The following is a 27,357-nucleotide window of genomic DNA, read 5'->3' as shown; positions in this document are numbered from 1 at the left end:
TGAAATTTCCATAATAAAAAAGTTTTAAAATAGTATCAATAAGAACAGAAAGGATAAGACTATATAGGAGCGCAAAGACAAAATTGGGCTTAACCCAGAGATAAATCCACGCACATATGGACACCTTATCTTCGACAAAGGAGGCAAGAATATACAATGGATTAAAGACAATCTCTTTAACAAGTGGTGCTGGGAAATCTGGTCAACCACTTGTAAAAGAATGAAACTGGACCACTTTCTAACACCATACACAAAAATAAACTCAAAATGGATTAAAGATCTAAACGTAAGACCAGAAACTATAAAACTCCTAGAGGAGAACATAGGCAAAGCACTCTCCGACATACATCACAGCAGGATCCTCTATGACCCACCTCCCAGAATATTGGAAATAAAAGCAAAAATAAACAAATGGGACCTAATTAAACTTAAAAGCTTCTGCATATCAAAGGAAACTATTAGCAAGGTGAAAAGACAGCCTTCAGAATGGGAGAAAATAATAGCAAATGAAGCAACCGACAAACAACTAATCTCAAAAATATACAAGCAACTCCTACAGCTCAACTCCAGAAAAATAAACGACCCAATCAAAAAATGGGCCAAAGAACTAAATAGACATTTCTCCAAAAAAGACATACAGATGGCTAACAAACACATGAAAAGATGCTCAACATCACTCATTATCAGAGAAATGCAAATCAAAACCACTATGAGGTACCATTTCACACCAGTCAGAATGGCTGCGATCCAAAAGTCTACAAATAATAAATGCTGGAGAGGGTGTGGAGAAAAGGGAACCCTCTTACACTGTTGGTGGGAATGCAAACTAGTACAGCCACTATGGAGAAGAGTGTGGAGATTCCTTAAAAAACTGGAAATAGAACTGCCTTATGATCCAGCAACCCCACTGCTGGGCATACACACTGAGGAAACCAGAAGGGAAAGAGACACGTGTACCCCAATGTTCATCGCAGCACTGTTTATAATAGCCAAGACATGGAAGCAACCTAGATGTCCATCAGCAGATGAATGGATAAGAAAGCTGTGGTACATATACACAATGGAGTATTACTCAGCCATTAAAAAGAATACATTTGAATCAGTTCTAATGAGGTGGATGAAACTGGAGCCTATTATACAGAGTGAAGTAAGCCAGAAGGAAAAACATAAATACAGTATTCTAACGCATATATATGGAATTTAGAAAGATGGTAACAATAACCCGGTGTACGAGACAGCAAAAGAGACACTGATGTATAGAACAGTCTTATGGACTCTGTGGGAGAGGGAGAGGGTGGGAAGATTTGGGAGAATGGCAATGAAACATGTAAAATATCATGTAGGAAACGAGTTGCCAGTCCAGGTTCGATGCATGATGCTGGATGCTTGGGGCTGGTGCACTGGGACGGCCCAGAGGGATGGTATGGGGAGGGAGGAGGGAGGAGGGTTCGGGATGGGGAACACATGTATACCTGTGGCGGATTCATTTTGATATTTGGCAAAACTAATACAATTATGTAAAGTTTAAAAATAAAATAAAATTGGAAGAATAAAAAAAAATAAATAAATAAAATAAATAAATAAAGGATGGAGAGTTCAGAGACAAAAAAAAAAAAAAACAAAATTGGGCTTAATGGGGATACTAATTAGATAACGGATATGGTTGAGGACAAACAGAAGATTGTTAAAAGAAATAAAGGAAAAATAAAAGAGAAATAAGAACTAATCAATAAAATTGTTAGGACAATAGAGTAGCCATCAGTAAAGGGAAAGGGAAGGAAAGAAAAGAAATATGTACATATATCAAATTTCAGGTGGCTTAAAAACATTCAAATGTAAATAATTAAAGCATAATAAAAGTTCCAAAAGAAACCATGAAGAATTATTTTATAACCTCAAAGGTCTAAGAATGACATAAAACTCTGAAGCTATAAAAAGAGGGGGAAAAAAATCAATAAAATTTCCTACATAAAATGTTTTTAAATTATGCATGACAAAAACTATCATATGCAAAGTCAAAAAAAAAAAAAACAACCTAACAAAAAAATTTCAATTCTTATAACAAAGACGATTTCACTAAAACACAGAGTTCATATGGGAATCCCCTGGTGGTCCAGTGGTTAGGACTCAGTGCTTTCATTGACAGGGGCCTGGTTTTAATCCCTAGTCAGGGAACTAAGATCCCACAAGCTATGAGGCACAGCCAAAAATAAAATAAAACTGTTCATAGAACAAAAAGCCCAACAACCCAACAGAAAAACTGACAAAGAATATTAACAGATTAATTCACAGAAGATACAAATAGCACTTTAGAAGAGATTCTCAACCTCACTCATAAGAGACTCATAATGCAACTTAAAACTACACTAAAATTGGCACAGATCACAAAGTCTGATAACATATTCAGAGACAGGCAGTGGCAAAACAAACACTTTCCTGAAAAAAGTATAATTGGTAAAACCTCTAAAAGATGGCACAATTACAAATACATATATGTTACTTCCACACCTGTATTAAAAACACACTTGCAGATATACAACATGATATATGTAATACAATACTAGCAAAACCTGGAAATACGTTAAATGTTCATCAATAGGGGACTGCTGATGTATATACATATCCTACACTGGAACAGTGTGGGACCATAAAGAGTAAATTATGTGGCAGCTTTCTGAGCACTGATATGTAACAATCTGTATAATACACTATTAGTTGTTTTAAAAAATAGTACAGTTTATACATAATGTTTAATAAGTCATCATTTGTGTTTAACAGGAAAAAAGAATATAATTCTGTAATGATAGGAGAAGCATAAAATATAACTGATAACACTGGTTGTCCAAGCAAAGGGAAAGTGAGTATTTGGGACACAGAGTGGTATGAACTCTTCACTGTATCCTCATATATTGCTGAGTTGTAATCCATATGAATATATAATCTATTTTTTTAAATAAAACTAAATTTACATTTTTAAGTAAAGAGATGGCAACCAACCCTCAAGCCGGGGTATCCATGACAGCCATTACCAGAAGCGGTATGACATCGTGGTAAGGGAGTCAGTAATCCTGAACTCGAGGGTGGTTCTAACCACTTACTAGTGAGTAAGTTACGGAGTCCCTCTGAGCCTATTTCCTCTTCCATAAAATAGAAACATTTCCTGCATGCTTACCTCTATGGGTTATTTTAAGAATCAAATGAAATTATGGATATAAAAGCTCTCTGAAAAATCAAAGTATTTTAAGAATATAAAGTACGAACAGAAATACGGATGTCAAGAAAGGGATGTGGTTAGTGTTAAGACGACGAATTGATTTAGGCGTTTTCTAATCTGAAGTAAAGAGACAGATTTAGAATTTATCTATCTAAATAGAGATAATAAAGTCACAGGAGTATAACAGATCTCCAAAGAAAAACATTAGATAAATAGAATTATAGAACTGAAAAGGATCCTGAAAGCCATCTAAACCTTTGCTATGCAGTATTACCTGGGAACTTGGAAATGTGGAATTTCAGGTCCCACTACAGACCTGACTCAGTCTGAATCTACATTTTAACAAGCTCCCCTGGCAGTCTGTTTTACTAAGCATTAATCTAAGCCATTTTGCTTATTTTTTAGATAATAAAATTAAGGCCTTAAGTAAATGGGCCCACCCATGTTTACGCTGTTAGTAAAGAGCAAATTCAAGATTTGCACCCAGGTCTGATCCCCTAGGCCATGTGTACATGTATACCATGCACGTGATTGTTTCAAAACCTTCGAGACATCCTTGCCAGGCAGATATCCCATGCCCCAACTCTCATTTCTAATCAGTGATCCACCCCATCAATTCTTCCTTCACAATATCTCAGGCACATGTTTCTTCTTTTCCACACTTTTCACTTATTTTCCTAAAGCTATCATTGCTTATAGTATGAAAAACCAGCTTCCTTCTTGTACCTATATTGACTTACTCTTCTGCAAACAAGAGCTCACTTACAAACTGTAAGTTCTATACAATTCTTTAAGAAAATACAAGCTATGATGCTTTTTCTTGGGGAGGGAGGGCAGGCAGCGCCGAGGTGAACAGTATATAGGATCTTAGTTCCCAGACCAAGGATTGAACCTATGCCCCCTATAGTAGAAGCACAGAGTCCCAACCAGTGGACACAAAGGAATGACCCATTATGCATTAAATGTTAACATGCTAATTACAGGCAGAGTCTATGTTTAAAATCTACCAAGATTAGCAAACTGTAATTTCATAATCCTAACTCAGAACCTTCATGTTTTCATTTCCATTATTTCTTCCCATTACCCCTCCCTCTTTGCCCCAGAACTAACCCAGGATTCGTTACTCTAATAAGGTCCTCCCACTGTAATCAAGCTTTACTAAGTAAATCCAAAGGCCTTAAATCTTCTTTCCAGTACCATCTTCGATCCCAATCTGTTTCAATAAACTTACAACATTCACAAACATCCTCATGTCTTCATAATTCTCTCCTATACACTGTACCCTAAGAAACCAAAGCATCGGAACATTTCCTGAGCACTCATGATATGCCCGGATCTACACAATGAAATAAAAGACCAAATACCTCTGACTGCCTCTCCCACACAAATTCAGTAAGATTAAGAGCCCTGGTCTCTGCCCCATTTCCACATCTACACCAAGAAGCTTTGACTTTTTTAAGACCAAATAATATGGGAAGACTTTGATAGATGTCAGCCACAAGAGAAACAGATGAACAGGCAGATGAAGCCACCCCTAACATGAGGACTAGCTCCTGTGCAACAGCCAACACACTGAAGCACCAGGGTAAACAGTTTCAGAGACTGCTGCTGCTAAGTCGCTTCCGTCGTGTCCGACTCTGTGTGACCCCATAGACGGCAGCCCATTAGGCTCCCCCGTCCCTGGGATTCTCCAGGCAAGAACACTGGAGTGGGTTGCCATTTCCTTCTCCAATGCATGAAAGGAAAAGTGAAAGTGAAGTCGCTCAGTCGTGTCCAACTCTTAGCGACCCCATGGACTGCGGCCCACCAGGCTCCTCCGTCCATGGGATTTTCCAGGCAAGAGTACTGGAGTGGGGTGCCTTTGTTCCAGAGACTACCAGCCACAAATTGAGTTCAGTTAAATCAACCTGAGAAAAACAAAGGGCATGTGCTCCAGTCCAAAATCAGATTGTGAGCTATTTATTCCAATTTTATCAAACACTGGTTTTGTGCTGTGGTATAAACTCAGCTTAGATTTGATTCCCAGCTCTGCTATCTCATTTCAAAGTTAAAGTCGCTCAGTTGTGTCCAACTTTGAAGTCCATGGAATTCTCCAGGCCAGAATACTGGAATGGGTAGCCTTTCCCTTCTCCAAGGGATCTTCCCAACCCAGGGACTGAACCCAGGTCTCCTGCATTACAGGCAGATTACCAGCTGAGCCACAAGGGAAGCCCAAGAATACTGGAGTGGGTAGCCTATCCCTTCTCCAGGGGATCTTCCCAACACAGAGTTCCACACCTAGGAACTCCCGCATTGCAGGCAGATTCTTTACTGTCTGAGCCACCAGGAAAGCCCTGAAGAGTAAACAGAAGAACTGCAAAGCATGAAGACACAGTACTGTCACAAATGATAGTTCAATTATATTACCATTATCACCAATCACCATACAGCTGCTTCAGTTTTTAGTGGTCAGTTTACCTGTAGCTTCGAAATCTATCTACCTAGCCTGAGCAATACAGATTTATGAAGGTAGAGATAACGATGAAACTGGAAAACTATGTTTTAAATCCAAGAAGCTAACAGAGTGAGGTAGTGGGAAAAGCTCTGAATTTAAAGCCAAAATAGCTGGAGCATGAACTCTAGCTCTTCACTGTTCTTTTCTGGGCCTTGATTCTCTCACCTGTTAAGTGGGGGAGATGGTTCTAACTACTAGGGCTAAAAATACTATGAAAATGGTTCTAAAGACATTAGCTACTAAAAACAGAAGACAGCATGACATAAGATAAAAAGGTAAGGACTTATATTTTGTCACAACTCTTGGCCCTTTTGTAGCCTCAATGACCATAAGCTCCTTAAGAACCAGAACTGTCCTTTTATCCCAAGCACAGCTACGCAGACATTCAATAAATGTCTGTTGAAGGAATAAAGAAATGATGAATGATGAATATCTCACACTGCCTCACAGCTCAGGCCTCAGTCTCCCCTTATTTAGAAACTTCATCAGCAGTCTTCTCCTCACCACTCTCTGCTGCTGCTGCTGCTAAGTCGCTTCAGTCGTGTCCGACTCTACTCGACCCCATGGACTGCAGCCCACCAGGCTCCTCCATCCATGAGATTTTCCAGGCAAGAGTACTGGAGTGGGGTGCCATTGCCTTCTCCACACCACTCTCTACTCAACCACTTCTCTCATCATCAATCTCTCCTCAAAACTATCCTCCCATCCTCACAGCACAATGCCAAGGGCAGACTGGTAAATGTGGAGAAAGTGCTGAGAGCTGGGAAATCAGTTTTACCACAATCATGGCACCAAGATTAGCTCAGACAAAAACCATCAATGGATGATAAACCTCATGGGGAGCTGGATATATGCATGGTCTCAAAGTGTCTCCCCAACAGTCTGTTTATTAGTTAGTTGCAAGGGCAGACACACATAAACAGAATTACATGTTTGAGAAATCAGACAATATCTTGACCAAGTGACCAAAATAAACATCACCAGTAAGGGACAAATGGACATCACATGCCTCCAGAAGCGATACCCTATGAAGGACACATCACCACACATGAAATTTCAATTGAGAGGATGCATAATCTGAATCTAACCATGAGGAAATACCAGATACACAGAAAACAAATAGTCTACTTTAAAAAGGGAGGAAGCAGTCTATCTGTATTATGACATTGACACTAAAAAGAGACAAAGAAAAGTTGTAGAAATGTTCTACCTCAAAGAAGAGATGAAACAACTAAATGGAATATCTGACTCTAGACTGGAGAAGGAACTGGTGAATGAAATTTTCTATTAAGGACATTATGGGATCAACTGACAGAATATGAACCACAGATTAGATAAAAAGCATTATATCAATGTTAATTTACTGAAACTAAAAACTATACTTTGGATATAAAAGAGAACATACCTATTCTAAGAAATATATACTAAAGTATTTAAGGTCATAAAGTATGTAACTTCAAATGATTCACACATGAAAAAACCTCATCTATATCTGTATACACCTAGGAAGAGAGAGCTTGCAAATGATAAAGCAAATGGAATGTTAACAATAGATAACTCTGGGTAAAGGGTATAAAGGTGTTCTTGTGTAAGTTTTGCTTTTGCAATTTTTCAATAAGCTTGTAATTCTCTCTAAACAAAAAGTTTAAAAAAGCAAAGAAAAAAGGACTAGCTTGTACTAGCAGTAAAACCAGAAAAGGTATAAAAGGTATAGAGATTGAGAAGGAAGAAATAAAACTGTCTTTGTTCAACAGATGATATTATCATTTATGTAGAAAATCTAAGAAAATCAACCAAAAACTCCTGGATATACCAGCAACAAACAAGTAGAATTTGCATTTAGAATCATAATATCATTTACATTAATGTCCCTTCAAAGTGAAATCAGTTACATCGGTGAAAGTTGCTCAGTCGTGTCTGACTGTTTGCGACCCCATGAACTACAGAGTCCACGGAAATCTCCTGGCCAGAATATTGGAGTAGGTAGCCTTTCCCTTCTCCAGGGGATCTTCCCAACCCAGGAATCGAACCCAGGTCTCCCACATTGCAGGCAGATTCTTTACCAGCTGAGCCACCAGGGAAGCCCCACATGAAATACCTGGGTATAAATCTAACAAAACAAGAAAAAGATCTACAGGAAAACTATACAACTCTAACGAACGATAGCAAAGAACAACTAAATACATGGAGAAACACCATATATTCATGGATAGGAAGATGAAATATTGTCAAGATGTCAATTCTTTCCAATTTGATCTATAGATTCAATGCAATCCCTATTAAAACTCCAGTGAGATATTTTTTGTGAACACTGACAAACTAAATAAACAAGTAAATCAAAGGAGCAGAATACAGAGCTCAGAAAGAGACCACATAAGTATAGTTATCTGATCTTTGACAAAGGAGCAAAGCCCATACAACAGAGCAAAGATGGTCTTTTCAACAAATGGTGCTGAAATAACTGGATTTCATGCCAAAAAAAAAAAAAAAAGAATCTAGACCAAACCTTACACCTTTTACAGAAACCAACTCAAAATGGACCATACACTTAAAGGTAAAAATGCAAAACTATAATTCAGAGCAGATAACATAGAAGAAATCTAGGTGACCTTGGGAATGGCAACTACTTTTCAGATACAACACCAAACACTCTCTCCATGAAAAAAATAATTGATAAATTAGACTTCATTAAAATTTAAAACTTCTGTTCTCTGAAAAACAATGTCAGAAGAATGAGAAAGCAAGCCACAGAGGAAAATATATGCAAAAGACACATCTGACAAAGGACTGTTACCCAAAATATACAAAGACTCATAAACTCAACAATAAAAAAACAAAAACAACCTGAATGAAAAATGGGCCAAAGACCTTAACAGACACCTCACCAAATAAGATACATAAGCAGCAAATAAACATATGAAAAGAGGTTCCACATCATTTTTCACTAGGGAAATGCAAACTATAACAACATGATACCGCTGCTGCTGCTAAGTCACTTCAGTCGCGTCCGACTCTGTGCGATCCCGTAGACGGCAGCCCACCAGGCTCCCCTGTCCCTGGGATTCTCCAGGCAAGAACACTGGAGTGGGTTGCCATTTCCTTCTCCAATGCGTGAAAGTGAAAAGTGAAAGTAAAGTCGCTCAGTCGTATCTGACTCTCAGCGACCCCATGGACTGCAGCCTACCAGGCTCCTCCATCCATGGGATTTTCCAGGCAAGTGTACTGGAGTGGAGTGCCATTGCCTTCTCCGACATGATACCACTACACACCTATTAAAAAAGCCAAAACCCAGAAAACTGACACCACCAAATGCTGACAAGGATGTGGAACAATTTTCATTCACTGCTAGTGGGAATGTGAACTGATACAGTCATTTTGGAAGTCAGTTTGGCAGCTTCTTATAAAATTAAACTTGTAACATAAAATGCTCTTAACATACATCGCAGGCATTGTGCTCCTTGATATTTACTCAGAGGAGCTGTATGATTCCAGCTATGACTTTGTGGAACAGATAAGACTTAGAAGACAGTAAAAGAATCAGTGGTTGCCAAGGGTTAAAAGACCGGGAGGTGTAGGTATAGTGCAAAGGATTTTTCAGGTAGTGAAACTACTCTGCATCACACTACACTGGTGAACACATATTATTATATGTATGGTCAAAACCAAGAATGTACAATACCAAAGGTAATTCAGTTCAGCCACTCAGTTGTGTCCAACTCTTTGTGACCCCATGAACCGCAGCACGCCAGGCCTCCCTGTCCATCACCAACTGCCGGAGTACACCCAAACTCATGTCCATTGAGTCAGTGATGCCATCCAACCATCTCATCTTCTGTCATCCCCTTCTCCTCCTGCCCTCAATCTTTCCCAGCATCCGGGTCTTTTCCAATGAGTCAGCTCTTTGCATCAGGTGGCCAAAGTATTGGAGTTTCAGCTTCAACATCAGTCCCTCCAATGAACACCCAGGACTGATCTCCTTTAGGATGGACTGGTTGGATCTCCTTGCAGTCCAATGGACTCTCAAGAGTCTTCTCCAACACCACATTCAAAAGCATCAATTCTTCCGCACTCAGCTTTCTTTAGAGTCCAACTCTCACATCCATACATGACTACTGGAAAAACCATAGCCTTGATTAGATGGATCTTTGTTGATAAAGTGATGTCTCTGCTTTTTAATATGCTGTCTAGGTTGGTTATAGCTTTCTTCCAAGGAGCAAGAGTCTTTTCATTTCATGGCTGCAGTCACCATCTGCAGTGCTTTTGGAGCCCCCCAAAATAAAGTCTGACACTGTTTCCATTGTTTCCCCATCTATTTGCCATGAAGTGATGGGACCGGATGCCATGATCTTAGTTTTCTCAATGTTGAGCTTTAAGCCAACTTTTTCACTCTCCTCTTTCACTTTTATCAAAAGGTCCTTTAGTTCTTCTTCACTTTCTGCCATAAGGGTGCAGGTAAACCCTAGCGTAAACAATGAACTACATTGATGATGTGTGAGAAATGTATAACTGCAGTGGAAGAAGTTGCTAACAGGGGAGGCTACGCCTTCCCAGGTGGCTCAGTGGTAAAGAAACCGCCTGCAATGATGGAGACCGGGGTTCCATCCCTTGGTCAGGAAGATCCCCGTGGAGAAGGAAATGGCAACCCATTCCAGTATTCTTGCCTGGGAAATCTCAAAGACAGAGGACCCTGGCGGGCTACAGCTATGAAGTCACAAAACAGTCAGACACAATTTAGCAGCTAAAAACAAAAATGTAAATGCAGGGGCAGAAAGTATTTGGAAAATCTCTGTAACTTCTGCTCAATTTTGCTGTGAACCTGAAGTTGCTCTAAAAACTAAAGTCTATTAAAAAAAGTCCTCCCCTCTACCTTGAGGACAATGTCCAAATTTCAAAGCAGGGCATACATGGCCCCTTATAATCTGATCCCAAACTACACCTCTCCAGCTTGTTTCCACCATTCTCCTTCAAGAGCCTTAAACTCCAGCCTCGTGCAATTTATCTGCCATTCCCTTCTACACCTACTTACCTTTCTGCTCAAGCTGGTGTCTCCGCTTGACTCCTTTTCCTACTCTCTTCCACCTCAGCACTTAATTCAAACCATCTCTTACATTACACTAAAATGGTCTGCTGATATAGTTGCCTTAACCATCAGATTACAAATCCCTCCAGGACAAAGACAGTGCCTTATTTATCCTGTATCCTCAGAGCCTGACAAACAGCAGTAGTAGTAGCAGAGACAGTAACAGCTAACATTTCTTGAGCACTGAGCAGTTACTACATACCAAGCACCTTTGCAGGCAAACTTATGACCCACATAATTCTTTCAACAACCCTACAGGATAGGTATTATTCTGCCCTTTTGATCTGAGCCTCCCAGAGGCATAGGGAGAGTAAGTAACTTCCACACTGCCAACTAGGAAGGATCTGAGTCAGTATTTGAATCCAAGCATCTGGCTCTAGAAAACAATATTCTTCACTACTGTGGTACACACGGTAGAAACTAAAAAAAAAAAAAATCTGTTAAACAAATGACAGTGTAGAACAGAGGTGAGCACAATATTTGTGGAATGAAAATGATAGGGACAAAAAGGAAAGCAACTGACAAGCGAGGAAATGGAGGCACACAGAGGTTCAAGATGTGTAGATATACAGATAACCCAACCTTCTCACTGTGAAGTCAAGAACCAAAGACCAGAACATATGCTTTTCCCAAAGACACCTTAGTTATACTCAGAACCAGCCTTACAAGTCTTTCTATCATACCATATTAAGGAAATAATTATGTGCTTTTGAGAATTTGTAAAATCATATTCAGAGACATTCTGGTACTCCAACAATAAGAGAAGTTGGAGAAAGAAGTACACCAGAGTCTAATGCAGTATTTGGTACACAGCAGAGATTTAACATCTAGTTAAAATTTTCCATTTTGTAATAGATTTTATTTTACTTCTAAGTACCAACTTATTTATTTTTGATATAGTATCTAAAATACACTGTATATTTTACTAGTTTATTAAAGACGGTATTGATAAAGTAACCTTTTCTTGAAAACACAAGGTAAGAATAGTGAGTAGTAATTTTTAGTAATTTTCAGGTAGTTTCAAAATATCCAAATTTGTGAAAAAATGCAGTTAATGTACAATTAAGAAATTCTGCAATTCTAGTGTCCCCATTGAATACTTAGATTGATTTCTTCCAGTAGAAATACATGAATATTACATGTAAACCAGTCACTCCAGAGCACCAGGACAACTGTTATTAACAGGACAATTTTATGACTTCAATACCTTCCATGTAGGATAAACTCCATTCATGAAAACAAACCTGAAATACCTACATCATATACATGACGGGACCAACTCTAATCCATACTGAGTAGAGTCCTGTCAAATACCCTAGGCCTTAAATGAGCACCCCACAGCTTACCTGCCTAGGTTGCTTTGTGATCTATTTTCAAAATGAAAAATTAGACAGTCTTCCTCATGTTGTTGCTTCTCATATATACCCTGATAGTAACATTTTAGTGGATGAAAGCCCTGCCAGTTTTCTCAATGACGTCATTCGTTACGGTGGGCAAAATTTTAAAACACAGCTTTTTCATACTCCTAAATTATTTTCATGTTGTATTTTTTTTTAAGTTTAGTTTTCCTGTATTAGCTCTTATACAAAAAGAGACTGGAATTATGACAGGTAAAATTTCAGATCCTCTGAAAGACATAATTAGATTGAAGGAAACAAGACATATAAATTGCTAATCCCATATTTAACATAAATCAAAGGAGCTACTTTATAAATATCTGTTGAAAAAACAGATTACTCAATTAATTTCTTCCACTTCTGGACTTGCAACTATTTACTTTTGACATAGGCTAACATGGACACATGAATTACTTGTAATCCAGTAAAGCCCTTAGTTAAAAAAATACAATCATGTTAAAAGAGGACCAAGTTTTTCCAGAAAAAAAACATACTACAAAAGTCTGATTTCCATTCTCACTCATTTTTATCTTCTCTTTCTTCTTACCCAGGAAGCTACTGAAAAAAGCCAAAGGTAGCCACCACCTTCAATTTCCTTGTTTTCCCTATTATTTTCAAAAACATCTGAGGGCACCTGGTAAGATATTGTAACAACCATGGTGGGGAAAAGAGCCAATGGATCAACAAACAGATTCATCAGTACTGGGTTCTAATGCTCAGCTTTCTCAGCTTCTCAACCAATAAATGCACTTGACTCCAGTTTTTGATAACTAGTCAATGACGTCTACGGCAGTCGGCACAAATAAAATTTCTGACAACAGAAAACCCATGATTAACAGATGACTGCTGTTTTAGAAACTTGAAGAGGTAAAGAATCAAGACTTCTTAAGTGAGATATTCAAAAAAGGATAAGCATGGTAAGTACCAAGGGACAAACAGGAAGAGTGATCACTCAAATTACAGAGGGACATTCCAAAGTTTCACTAATACACACTACAAAAGGGGACAAGAGGATGCAGCCTGAGACCGCAGCCTGCGAAGCGAAGTAAGTTTAAAATACAGTCTTTCCCACATTTTACCTCTAGCCTAAAATTCCCAAAGTTGTAGGAATAATGTGTCAAAGCCCAGAGACAAGTTTAAGAAACAAATTCTCAAAACACCAAGCCAAGCAGAGTGAAACTGTTCATGGGAGTTAAAGGATCTGGTCAGGTCTCTGCCACTAACAGGAAGAGCAGGGCACTCAAATCATAGTTGTTAAATTAATACTCTTTACTGACTCCTTTAGGATGGAAACAAGTGGAGGGACCAAATCTCTGGCCAGGGGAATAGTTCACCTCTGAGGGCTTCAGATTTTGCATCTATAAAATTCTACGATTCAAAATTCATGCTTTGATTTTAAAATAAGATGGAAAACAAGGTAGTTGTTGCTTAGATGCTAAATTGTGTCCAACCGTCCCCATGGATGTATAGCCCGCCAGGCTCCCCCGTCTATGGGACTTCCCAGGCAAGAACACTGGCGTGAGTTGCCATTTCCTCCTCCAGAGGATCTTCCCCAATCAGGGATCAAACCCACAGCTCCTGCATTGCAGGCAGATTCTTTACTGCTGAGCCACCAGGGAAGCCAGAAAATAAGGTCAGGTAATATTAAACCAAAAAGGTATAATACAAATATGTTTTTGAAAAAAATCCCAATGTCAAGTTTCCCTTCTCCATGTGCTCCCCTACAAATATAATCTAAGAACCCAACTCCTAAAATACAAGACATTTAAAAAAACTTTCACGGAGACATTACTGATGCCATTAAACCTAAAGATATAAAGCCTAAACTGTTTCAACCCCTCTCTTAACATAGATCTGTCTTTAGTTTCTCTAAATCACCCCTAGTTTGTACCTGCACTCCTTAGAGCACATTAAAAATGACAAGTATTTCTTTTTCCTCCAGTAGTGATATGTCTACTGATGAAAATATACATATTATCAAAAATATACATTTGGAAACTATGAAAACCTAATTTTTTTCTTAATTTTATTCCTCATTCAGGCCCAGCTTACTAGTTTCAATTCTGCTCTTGCTCTATTTCCAGTCAGTTTCACTTCTGAATTTTCTGCCACAAAGCTAAGAATTGTGACCCAGTAGATAAATTTTAAAGTTAACACTGAATAAGAACACAGCTTTTCTTTTCAAAGGAAAATTAAACATTTTCATAAAAAAAAAAAAAATTAAAACCTTAAAATCCTAATGGCATTTTATCATATAAAAATAATGATTTGGGGATGCTGGTATTTTGTTTCTGAAGCTTCCTCACAGTTTTGTTTACAAAAAGCAAAGCAGCTCAAAAATTGCCATCATTTTCTTATACAGCTATATAACACAACTATATACTTATTTCTGAGTCACGAGGAAGGAGCTCAACAAATATTTGTGGAAGGAATAAAAATACATAACATTGCACAGGGCATATGTTCCCAGTAAGATAGAGTTTTCTCTCTGCCTTCAGTGGCCTTGTAAAGGAAACAGATCTTTTGAACACATAATAAGAAGATGATTAAATCAGACAGACAAAAGATATCTAACAAACAGAAACATCAAGGGAAAATAAATATATCACACACAGCTAAATTAAGCTTCTAGCATTTTTGCTTTTAGCAAAATCTTGTGCTTCCAGCATTTTTTCTTGTATGTATTTCAATCCAATTTCCTTCCTTTCTTTAGGGCTGTTAAATTCTTCAAAGGGATGATTCATATACAAATAAAATTTTAAAATAAAAAGTATACTGAGCTCCTATTATGTAATCAGCACAGTGCTATGTACAGATGCTGTGGGAAATAAAATAAAAAGCATGATTATCTCAAACCTTGAGATAACTTCAAGCCTCTGTTTTTAACCAGAACCCTGCAAAGAATAGGTATCTATGGTAAGTGGGAATCAAAGACCTAACCTGAAGTCCCTGTGGTGACATCCTGTGTGACTCTGAGAAAGCTACCCAGACTTTAGCTTCCTCATCTGTAAAAGGAAGTGGGTAGTGGTAGGACTCTCCCATGCAGAAGAATTCCAAATAATTTATGTAGATACTTTGCCCTCAAGGACGGGGAGCATCAATTTCCACTCCTAAAGTGTGGACTGGATACAGTGACTTCCTCCCAAAGAGGACAGCATGGAGGAACCAGTGGGAAAGAGTAATCTCACAGCGGAGAAACCTGACAAAAAACAGCCTCAATGGTGATGACAAAGGTTAACATCAATAGGGATAAGTCATGTTAATAGTATGTACACTTGATACAATAAGATGAAAATGGCACTTTACCTATCCAGGCTATCTCCCCAATCTAATCATGAGGAAAAAAAAAAACAAAACACCAAATTCCCATAGAAAGGCATCCTACAAAATACCTCAGAAGTACTCAAAACTATCAAGGTCATCAAAAAGAAGTCTGAGGAACTGTTACAGCCAAGGGGAGACTAAATACAATGTGGTGTGCACGACGAGATCTTGAAAAAGTGTATTCCGTTCAGTTCAGTTCAGTCGCTCAGTCGTGTCCGACTCTTTGCGACCCCATGAATCGCAGCACGCCAGGCCTCCCTGTCCATCACCAACTCCCAGAGTTCACTCAAACTCACGTCCATCGAGTCAGTGGTGCCATCCAGCCATCTCATCCTCTGTCGTCCCCTTCTCCTCCTGCTCCCAGTCCCTCCCAGCATCAGAGTCTTTTCCAATGAGTCAACTCTTCACATGAGGTGACCCAAGTACTGGAGTTTCAGCTTTAGCATCATTCTTTCCAAAGAAATCCCAGGGCTGATCTCCTTCAGAATGGATGGTTGGATCTCCTTGCAGTCCAAGGGACTCTCAAGAGTCTTCTCCAACACCACAGTTCAAAAGCATCAATTCTTCGGCGTTCAGCTTTCTTCACAGTCCAACTCTCACATCCATACATGACCACAGGAAAAACCATAGCCTTGACTAGATGGACCTTTGTTGGCAAAGTAATGTTTTTTAATATGCTCTTGAGGTTGGCATAACTTTCCTTCCAAGGAGTAAGCGTCTTTTAATTTCATGGCTGCAGTCACCATCTGCAGTGATTTGGAGCCCCGAAAAATAAAGTCTGACACTGTTTCCACTGTTTCCCCATCTATTTCCCAGGAAGTGATAAGACCAGATGCCATGATCTTTGTCTTCTGAATGTTGAGCTTTAAGCCAACTTTTTCACTCTCCTCTTTCACTTTCATCAAGAGGCTTTTGAGTTCCTCTTCACTTTCTGCCATAAGGGTGGTGTCATCTGCATATCTGAGGTTATTGATATTTCTCCCGGCAAACTTGATTCCAGCTTGTGCTTCTTCCAGCCCAGCGTTTCTCATGATGTACTCTGCATAGAAGTTAAATAAGCAGGGTGACAATATACAGCCTTGACGTACTCCTTTTCCTATTTGGAACCAGTCTGTTGTTCCATGTCCAGTTCTAACTGTTGCTTCCTGACCTGCATATAGCTTTCTCAAGAGGCAGGTCAGATGATCTGGTATTCCCATCTCTTTCAGAATTTTCCACAGATTAGGTAAACACTAAAGATCCATCAACAGATGAATGGGTAAACAAAATGTAGTATTTAAACACAAAGGAACACTAGTCAGCCTAATTCTGTCACATGCTACAACATGGATGAATGTTGAAAACATTATGCTGAATGAAATAAAAAAGCAAATATTGTATAATTCCCTTATATGAAGAACGTAGAATAAGCAAATTCATAGAGACAGAAAGTGGAACAGAGCTTACCAGGAGCTGGGGGAAGAATGGGGAGTTGTTTAAAGAGTACAGTTTCTGTCTGAGATGATGAAAAATTCCAGAAATGGATAGTAGTGATGTTTGCACAACATTGAGGATGTACTTAATGCCACTGGATTACACTTAAAAATGATTACAACAGAAAAATCATGTATATCTTACAACAATTTCCTTTTGGGATCATTTTTATGTGGACCACTTTCTTATTATAAATTTTATTTATTTTTAATTGGAGGATAATTGCTTTACAATATTGTGTGGGTTTCTGCCATATACCCACATGAACCAGTCATAGGTATACATGTGTCCCCTCCCTCTTGTGCCTCCCTCCCACCTTCCCCGCATCTTACCCCTCTAGGCTGTCGTCACAGGGCACCAGCTTTGAGCTCCCTGTGTCATACAGCAAATTTCCACTGGCTATCTAATTTTGCATATGGTAATGTATATGGTTCCGTGCTACTCTCTCATTTCGTCCCATCCTCTCCTTCCCCCACTATGTCCTGATGTGGACCATTTGTAAAGGCTTTTATTGAATTTGTTACAACACTGCTTTGTTATGTATTTTGGTTTCTTGGTCTCGAGTCACGTTGGGTCTTAGCTCCGCAACCAGGAATGGAACCCTGCTTTGGAAGGCAAAGTCGTAACCAACGGACTGCCAGAGAAGTACCTTCAGCCAGGGAAATCCCAATACAATTTTTTAAATGACAGAAATTTGATAAAATAAAGGCCTTAGTTAATAATAACATATCGATACTGGTTCTTCAATTGTAACAAATGTATCATATTAATGAAAGATGTTAAGAATAGAGGAAAATGGGTATACAGTATGAAACCTTCTGTACTATCCTCAATTTGTCCCTAAATCTAAAATTGTTCTAAAAAATGAAATCTATTTTTAAAAATTCAAGGAAGCACTGATATATAATAGCATTAATAATAATATATAACAGCACTAATATACCCCACTTCCTTCCAAAAAATGCTCTTCAAATGAATGAAAGAACACAAGTAAGTAATCAGAAAAATTAATGCTAGGGACATAAACAAGCAAGTAGCAAAAGAAAATGCTACACAGATCTATTCAAAAATATTGAAACTCAGACTCCCCTGGTTGATCAGTTGTTAAGAATCCCCCTGCCAATGCAGGAGACACAGATTGGATACCTGGTCCAGGATGATTTCACATGCCTCAGAGCAACTAAGCCCGTGTACCACAACTACTGAGCCCATGCGCCGCAAAGAAGCCTGTGAACCCTAGAGCCCATGCTCCACAAGAGAGAAGCCACCGCAATGAGAAGTCTGTGCACTGCAACTAGAGAGCAGCCCACACTTGCTGCAACTAGAGAAGGCCTGGGTGCAGCAATGAAGACTCAGCACAGCCAGAAATAAATACGTAAAAATTTTTTAAAAAAACATGGAAACTCATAGGGTTGTGTAAGGATAAATGAGTTCATTGTCCCCTTCTCCTCCTGTCCTCAATCTTTGTTGAGGGCAGGCGGAGAAGGGGGGCAACAGAGGATGAGATGGTTGGATGGCATCACTGACTCAATAAACAGGAGTCTGAGCAAAGTCCGGGAGAAAGTGAAGGACACAGAAGCCTTGCATGATGCAGTCCACAGGGTCACAAAGAACTGGACATGACTCAGCAGTGAACAACAACAAAACTTTGCGTAGTGTTTGCATACAATAAATGAAGCTACTAAAACATCAATAATTAAAGAAACACAAATCTAAATAACAAAAACGTGTGTATGTATTATATGAGTGGTATATATGTGCATATTTATATGTGTAAATGTGTGTATACATATTCTTCAACTGATTTCCAAGATACCTGTATATGGATACTCACTGCAACAATGTAACACAGAATAACTGGAAACAGATCAAAAATCTATTAATGGGGGTTAAACAAACATCACCAGTCACTTAGTAGCTCAGTCCACTCTTTGAGATCCCAAGGACTCTAATCTGCCAGGCTCCTTTGTCCATAGGATTTTCCAGGCAAGAAGACTGGAGTGAGTTGCCATTTCCTTCTCCAGGGGATCTTCCTGACCCAGGGATCGAAACCTCATCTCCTGCATTATAAGGCTGATTCTTTACCACTGAGCCACCTGCTGCTGCTGCTGCTAAGTCGCTTCAGTTGTGTCCAACTCTGTGTGACCCCATAGACGGCAGCCCACCAGGCTCCCCCGTCCCTGGGATTCTCCAGGCAAGAACATTGGAGTGGGTTGCCATTTCCTTCTCCAATGCATGAAAGTGAAGAGTGAAAGTGAAGTCGCTCAGTCGTGTCCGACTCTTAGCGACCCCAAGGACTGCAGCCTACCAGGCTCCTACGTCCATGGGATTTTCTAGGCAAGAGTTCTGGAGTGGTGTGCCATTGCCTTCTCCGACTGAGCCACCTGGGAAGGCCCTAAACAAACATAACTAAACATTATTATACAAAAATGTGGTAGATGAAGGCATACTGACCACGACAACTAAGAAAAGTAATAATGAATTGTAAAGTTATTTTAATGGAAGGGATTAAACTAGGTTAAGACTATACCTATATGCAAAATGTTTATGTATGTGGTCACTACTATGTATGTGCTTAGTCGCTCAGTTGTGTCCAAGTCTTTGTGACCCCATGGACTGCAGCCCACCAGGTTCTTCTGTCCGTGGGATTCTCCAGGCAAGAATACTGGAGTGGGCTGCCATGCCCTCCCTCAGGGGATCCCCCAGGGGATCATCCCAACTCAGGGATCGAACCCAGGTCTTCTGCATTGCAGGCGGATTCTTTACCATCTGAGCCACCAGGGAAGCCCTAAACAATCACTAAAGAGCCTCCCCAGCTCTAAGTATCTGAGGAATGTAGTTAGGTTATACCCAAAGGAGGAAGCCTTTGGGGAGGAAAGAAACGCTCTCAAACTTTCAAGGACATTATAAATACCTCTATAACAAAACACAAATTTTTATTTCAAAATGCCTAAACCTAAGGTATGAAGGAATTTATTCTTCAGATGAGCTTATATTCACTAGAAAATTACAAACCTCAACCAAAAATTAAAAAGAAAAAACAAGTCTTCAAAATGCATGACTAGTTCATGCTTAAATACAGGTAAAGTAAGATCATAAAGAAGCAAAAGAAGAAAAATTAAGTAGCAGTCCCATCTGACACAATTAAGTAGCTATTATGCACTGCAGTTAGTACTCATACATATAAAGGTTCAGGATTTCTGCAGAGTTAACTAGATTTTTTTTTTTTTTTTAAAGAAAAGTGGATCAAAGTAAAAATTATTAGTTAGGTCTTATAGTTTTGTGGGCTTTCTTTGAGCCAAAACAAAACAAGTCTTTTTTCTGGAGGCAGATTGGGGGTACAGGGAGTCCAATACTTTGGGAACTAATATACAGTAAACTAATATTTTAAACAATACAGCCACTACAATTAATGGTACTTAAGGAAGACTGAGATGAGATAAATCAGTAAGTAATAGAAGGGATACACTCTCAGTTCAGTTGCTCAGTTGTGTCCGATTCTTTGTGACCCCACGGACTGCAGCATGCCAGGCCTCCCTGTCCATCACCAACTCATGGAGTTTACTCAAACTCATGACCATTGATTGAATCGGTGATGCCATCCAACCATCTCATCCTCTGCTGTCCCTTTCTCCTCCTGCCTTCAATCATTCCCAGCATCAGGGATCACATGCACTATACAGTCCATGGAATTCTCTAGGCCAGAATGCTGGAGTGGGTAGCCTTTCCCTTCTCCAGGGGATCTTCCCAACCCAGGGATCAAACCCAGGTCTCCCGCATTGCAGGCGGATTCTTTACCAGCTGAGCCACAAGGGAAGCCTGGGATATTCTCTATCCTAAAACAAAAATATATCCTAGAACTGTAGTTTTCAACCAGAAGTAATTTTTCTCCCTATGAGACATTTGACAACATCTAAAGACAATTTTTGATTGTCAGGCCTGAGATGGTCCTGCTGGTATATTGCGGGTAGAGGCCACGGAGGTGACAAAATACTTTATAGACCCACCAACCAACCCAAATGTCAACAGTACTGAGGTTGAAAAACTCTGCCTTAGAAATAGGCTGGGGATAGTGGGGAGAAACCACTGAATGTGTGCTTGGAAATAATCAATTTTATCGTGAAAATCTTAAATCAACAGGATCTTTTTTATGTTTAAAGATACTGACATCTTATCAAATAGCATGTAATCTATTAAAATGACACAATTTTCAAAGTGTTATTTAAAAGAAAGTTAACTGGATTTCCAATTTATCTAAAGCTTTGAAATTCTGCAAAAGTCATAGTATTATTGTTAATAATAATACTAACAAATGTTTTTATATACACACATTCTCTGACTCTCACAAACAATATTGGGCAAAAGAATAATACCTTTTTGTGTGATTCCATTTATACACAGTTTCAAGAACAGGCAAAAACTTTTCTCTTATACATCAGAACAGTAGTTCCTTTGGAGAGAAAGGCAGACACGAGAGAGGACGTGAGGAGGACTTCTGGGATGGTAATAATTTTGTATTTCTTAATCTGGGTAGCACTTACGTAACTTTGTTTGTTTTGTGACAATTCATCATGCTGTGTACTAATAACTGGTACACTTGACTGTATACCGATAACACTTTAACAAAAATGTTTACTTTTTTAAATGTTATATATTTATATCCTAAAATCTTGAGCATTTTGACTCAGAAAGCAAAATTAATGTCAAGAGCAAAAGTAAAAGTGCTTTTGCTGTACAGGCTGCCTTCCAAGAATTCAAGAAGGATGACACCCCCAGAAAGCTGTAAATAGCATACTCAGTGACCATACAGCATTCAGCCATACACTTAAGCCACTATATATCCCTTGGCACAAACCCCAAAACTGGACAAATGCTTACAAATGCAGTTGGATTTATTCCATGGGCAGTTTGTTTGGATTATTTCCCCCAACGTTAAACTGGGAACTGTTATCAGAGAACAGGCTCTATGAAACAAATGACGCTTTCTCTTTCCTAATCCCACAGTTTCCCAAAGCTCTCCCAAACTAAACCTCTCTTGGCTCCTCCTTCAGGATTTCTGCACCCATCACTGCCTCTCCCAGTATCCACTCTCACAATCCACCAACACACACACATACACACAAAACACACACAAATTCACATTAATGCTCATTCCAGAGGCTAGTCTCCCTCTCCCCTAGAAACCTTGTAAATACAATCCAAACTTCACTACCCTCAAATTCATATTCTCCACAAACTTCCTTCCCAACAGCACCACAAAACCAGGGTCCATGCTCTCCCAGTATCTTAAATCCTCTCTCCCACCGCACTAAAAGCCCTTGCTTCTGCAAACAACTCAGCTCCATGGCCACCGCTGTAGCTCGGATCTCCACCTTTCTTGCCCTTTAGCAACCTCCACATACCCACACTTTCCTGTATTCAAATCCAGCCCATCTCCCGTCCACCCTCTGCCCCCAACCTCTGTTCTCTTCTGTCTGACTCTTTCCTAAGACAGTGATGGGAAGTTGGAGGAGGGGTGTGGAGGAAAGTACTCTGTTCCACGTGAAAACAGTGGAGAAAAGATTGTTCAAGTCTGCAGCACAACCACCACGTGCAGGGACTACAGTCTGAGGCTGGATTCTGAAACCCGGCCTCACCAATTACTAATTGCAAAGCTTTGGGCAGGCGATTTTACATATTTAAGCCTCTGTCTCCAGAATTACAAAATGGAACTAATAAAAAATAGCCACCTCCCAGAGTTGGGAGGTTGAATCAACTCCCCGCCAGCTGAGCACTTGGCACAAACCCAACACGGTAGACTCTTAACAACTGGCTATTTTTCTTAGGTCCTCTTTGTGGATGGGGGAAAATGAAAGGTACTTTCGTTCAGTCTCTTAAATGCCAAACTTCCTGCAAAGTCTCTTCCTGGGGGATAGCAAGAAGGCAGGGGAAAGAAGTACTCTACAGATAAGTCTGTGATACAAAGAGTTTTGTCAGGTCCCCAAACTCGGTGTTCTCTCTTTATTATCTGCTTACAGAGCGGATCCAAATTGGATCCAAGAAGCTCTGCACGCCTTGGTAAAGGATAGGGAAGGCGTGAATGTGTACTGTACGTTAAATGTTCTTTCTTCCACAGTTACTCTTTTGAAGGAACGTAGCAGCACCCTTCAAATTGCTAAAGTGCCTTCTATGGGGGGTCGGAGAATAGGAAGGAAACCCGAAATCCCAAAGGATTTTTCTTGAGAAATTTATAGGAGTACTTCATAATAAGGAGAGATTAAAAACAAATGCGGGAAACCTCATTTCTCCCGCAGCAGAGAGCACCAATCAGTTTGTCAGCAAGTAAATGAGTTAAAAATGAAAAAGCGCTTTCCCCATCTCTCCTGGGATACCAGGGCTTCCCCGGGTCCCTTCCCAAGAGGGATAAAGCGGAGGGTCTGCGCCAGGGAATCCCCAGCTCCCTACGGGGGGAGAGGCGGGGCCCGGGGAGTTTCAGTGGGTCCCTTCCCGTCTCTTCCCAACCCATCTCCTGTAACGGGATGTCTCCTGGGACTTGAAGATCCCCCAGAGATTCGGCCATCCCTGGATCCCTCCCCTCCCAAGACCTCCGGACAGCCCTCCTCAGTCCTCGGAGTTCTCCCCGGCCAATTCTCCCCGTCTCCCGGCTGGCACTGGGTCAGCCCGCGGCCCACGGAGATCCCTCACGGGCCTCCTCCCGACCCCTACAGAGCGCCGCGAGCCCGCGGGGTTACCTGCTGAGACGGCAGCTCCACATGAAGGGCCCGCGCGGCAGAACCTGGAGGCAGCGCGGCGGCCGGGCCCGTGGGCGGCGGGGGGAGTGGGCCCCCGACCGACGCTGAAGCGTTCATCTTGACCCAGGGGCCGCCAAGCGGCAGGACAGACGCTCCTCCGGCATCCGCCACAACCGCCGAGTCACGACCCGCCGAGACCCTGCAGTCCAAAAACCAACCAACCTAGAGGCAGGACCGTTCTACCCCACCTCCAGCCGCCGCCGCTGGCTAAGGAAGAGCCATATTACTGCAGTGCAACCCCCACCACCCGCTGAGACCTGGATTGCCTATTGGTTCAGCTTCCATGGGGGCGGGACCAAACGACAAAAAGAGGACGCGCTATTGGGCAGAAGATTTGTCCGTCGCCAGCAGAAATAGACAGGGGGCGGAGGGACCCAGGGATGGCCTAAATTGCGTCTGTCAAACCGGGGTGAAACCTAGGGCGTTGCTTCTTTTTTCCCCAGTCTAATTGGTTCTCTCACTACCACAGGGCGGGGTCTCCTGGAGGAGCCGCAAGGACCATTGCTCGAGGTCGCCGTCAGTTGTCAGTAAAGGAATAGAGGGGCGGAGTCCGACTAGGTAGACCGGCGCCTGGGCTCCGGTGTCACGTGCAGGAGGCAGGAGAGTCACCTGATTAGTGAGAGTCAGTTTTGGGAGCCACTTCCGCCCTAACCTAGTTGCCATGGTAACCGGCCTCCCTGGGAGGGCGGGGACCCATTTGGCGCCAGCAGGGGCGCGATGGTCTCTGTGTCTGTAGTTGAAGATTCCCTGAACAGTCTTTAGGGGCTTCCGCCAACGTGTGAGGATTGAAAAGGAATACTTTATGGTTCGGCAGAAAGCCACCACGCAGGATGCCCTGAGACCAGAAACTTGTCGGGCAATGCCGCCAGCTCCACCCACGACCAATTCCTACCCATAAGTCCCCGCCCCTCCGCATACTCCACTATCTGGTAGGTTGAGGCAGGCACCCAGGATGCTGTTTCACTTATGTGAGTGGGTTGTTTATGCTTTCCCTGGAAAGCCTTTGCTATGTTCTTTGCTCCTCCTGACTAATGCTTACTTAGCTATCAAATTTCATCTTGTGTTGGGATCCCAAAAGGCTTCTCAGACTCACTCTGGGACCCTGCGTTAGAAAACTTGCCTCTACCACATTCCTGATTATTCTGTTGCATTCAATTGTATTTTAATGTGTGTAACACATTTGGACAGTCACACATACCCTTCCCGCAAACACACACTGTTAATTTCTCAAGCAAAAGAACCTTCTCTGATTCATTTCTGGATTCCCAGTACTTAGCAGAGAATCAGGACATGGGTTTTTGAAGCGAAGGCACAATTTAAATGAAACCTCTTCCGTGAAGACCTCCTTGGATTATAATGATAACATCTATAGAATTGCTCGGAGAAGGCAATGGCACCCCACTCCAGTACTCTTGCCTGGAAAATCCCATGGACCGAGGAGCCTGGTAGGCTGCAGTCCATGGGGTCGCTGAGAGTCAGACACGACTAGGCAACTTCACTTTCACTTTTCACTTTCATGCATTGGAGAAGGAAATGGCAACCCACTCCAGTGTTCTTGCCTGGAGAATCCCAGGGACAGGGGAGCCTGGTGGGCTGCTGTCTATGGGGTCGCACAGAGTCAGACACGACTGAAGTGACTTAGCATAGCATAGCATAGAATTGCTTCTATAATAAATATCGAGTCATTCTTCAGAATAATGATCTTTTACCTCCTTTGCGAATTTCTCCAACATCCTGACTGATACAGCAGAAAGAACAGAGTATTTTAGGCTCAGACACAACAGGAATCAGAAACTTAGAATCCTAGCTCTTCCAGCTCTATGTTCCTAGGTAAGCCAGTTAGTTCCCTTTCTCAACTTTAGTTTTCCCATTTGTAAAATAGTAACAAGTTTGCTTCGGAGAAGGCAGTGGCACCCCACTCCAGTACTCTTGCCTGGAAAACCCCATGGACGGAGGGCCTGGTGGGCTGTAGTCCATGAGGTTGCTAAGAGTTGGACACGACTGAGCGACTTCACTTTCAGTTTTCACTTTCATGCATTGGAGAAGGAAATGGCAACCCACTCCAGTGTTCTTGCCTGGAGAATCCCAAGGACGGGGGAGCCTCGTGGGCTGCCGTCTGTAGGGTCGCACAGAGTCAGACATGACTGAAGCGACTTAGCAGCAGCAACAAGGTTACTTTGAGGAGTAAATAAGCCATTGTAGACATAGTGTCCACTGCGGGACCTGGCATATAATAATGGCACTAAAAATATTTAATAAGATAAGCATGCTATCTTTCAAGGGTATTTTGGGGGAATGTTCATATTGTTTTATATCCTTTTTAACAACTATAGAATGTATGGTAATGTTGCCTGAAGACACTTTGGATCTGATCCCAGAGATGGCTAATATATGTCACACTGTCTCCTGTTCATGCAGTCAGGTGTTTGTTGAGAAGGTAGTAATTGAGAAATCCCAAATCGCATCAGGTTCCACCATCTGCTGGAATTTCATAGAAGACATTTGTCTGTTTCCAAGCTATATTAGTTTCCTAAAGCTGATGTATCAAATTACTACAAACTGGGTAGCTGAAAACGACAGAAAGTTATTCTTTCACAGTTCTAGAAGCCAGAAGCCCCAAACCAAGGGGCTTAGTGCTGGGTCTGAGAAGGGAATGTGGGAGCCAGAAGAGACAGTCAGATTTCACAGGTGAGATGACATTTAACCTGGGTATTGGAGGACCAATATGAGTTCACAAGCAGGGAGGGACGAAGGGATGTTTCAGTAGAGAGAGCAGGAGTGATTTCCCACAAGCCTTTACTCTGCATGAGGCAAATTACTGGATACCAGAAATACAGAACTGAAGTAAATAACCCTTCACAGACGTTTCCATCTACCTGCCATGAACTCCAGGAGACCTGGCACTCACCCCTAGGGACATGGCATAAAACTGAAATAGCCTGATGAGTACGTGTTCAATGAAAGCTGCCTATCATTACTTTTATGTGGACTATTCATTCTAAAGACTTGTATTATTTTGGGTCTTACTCCATCATATGGCTGTACTTGTTTCAACATTAAAATATTTTCACTCACTTAGATTCGAGTTAGTATAACATTTATAGAGTGTTATTTATAGTGTTATATAGTAGAGAAACAAGTATTCAAGTAAAAGGAGCATGAATTTAAAAGGTGGCCAAATACAGTATACATGCTATGGTAGAAGAAACATCAAGGTCAAGTGGCAATGGACTACCAGGCTCTGCAGGGGCTGATGGGCAAGGTCAGAGCAGGCTTCACAAGGTCTTAAAGGTTGATTAGAAGTTTGATAGGTAAACAACAGACGGTTAGAGCCATTTGGTTCAGGGATGGCTCCTGTTTTAACAACTAACTAGTACCATGCTGCTGCTGCTGCTGCTGCTAAGTCGCTTCAGTAGTGTCCGACTCTGCACGACCCCATAGACAGCAGCCCATCAGGCTCTGCCATCCGTGGGATTCTCAAGGCAAGAACACTGGAGTGGGTTGCCATTTCCTTCTCCATTGCATGAAAGAGAAAAGTGAAAGTGAAGTCACTCAGTCGCCAGTCACGCCGGACTCGTAGCGAC

At 41.0% G+C, this 27,357-nt stretch overlaps 1 protein-coding gene across 3 annotated transcripts in view; it reads right to left on the bottom strand.

Moving 5' to 3' along the window:
* UVRAG (UV radiation resistance associated) overlaps window positions 1-24,027 on the bottom strand; it is a 335,117-nt gene extending 311,090 nt beyond the window's left edge. The window contains exon 1 of one of the 3 annotated variants that reach the window (XM_061380900.1): window positions 23,714-24,027. In XM_061380900.1, the coding sequence (XP_061236884.1) occupies window positions 23,714-23,830 (117 nt within the window). In that variant the 5' untranslated portion in view covers window positions 23,831-24,027. The remainder of the gene's footprint in view (window positions 1-23,713) is intronic. The other 2 variants (XM_061380904.1, XM_061380901.1) reach the window with 2 other exon arrangements.
* Window positions 24,028-27,357: the final 3,330 nt, after the last annotated feature.

The sequence above is a fragment of the Bos javanicus genome, chromosome 15, assembly GCF_032452875.1.
Source record: "Bos javanicus breed banteng chromosome 15, ARS-OSU_banteng_1.0, whole genome shotgun sequence".
In the NCBI taxonomy this organism is placed as follows: domain Eukaryota; kingdom Metazoa; phylum Chordata; class Mammalia; order Artiodactyla; family Bovidae; genus Bos; species Bos javanicus.
This window is presented reverse-complemented; position numbering and strand designations above follow the sequence as displayed.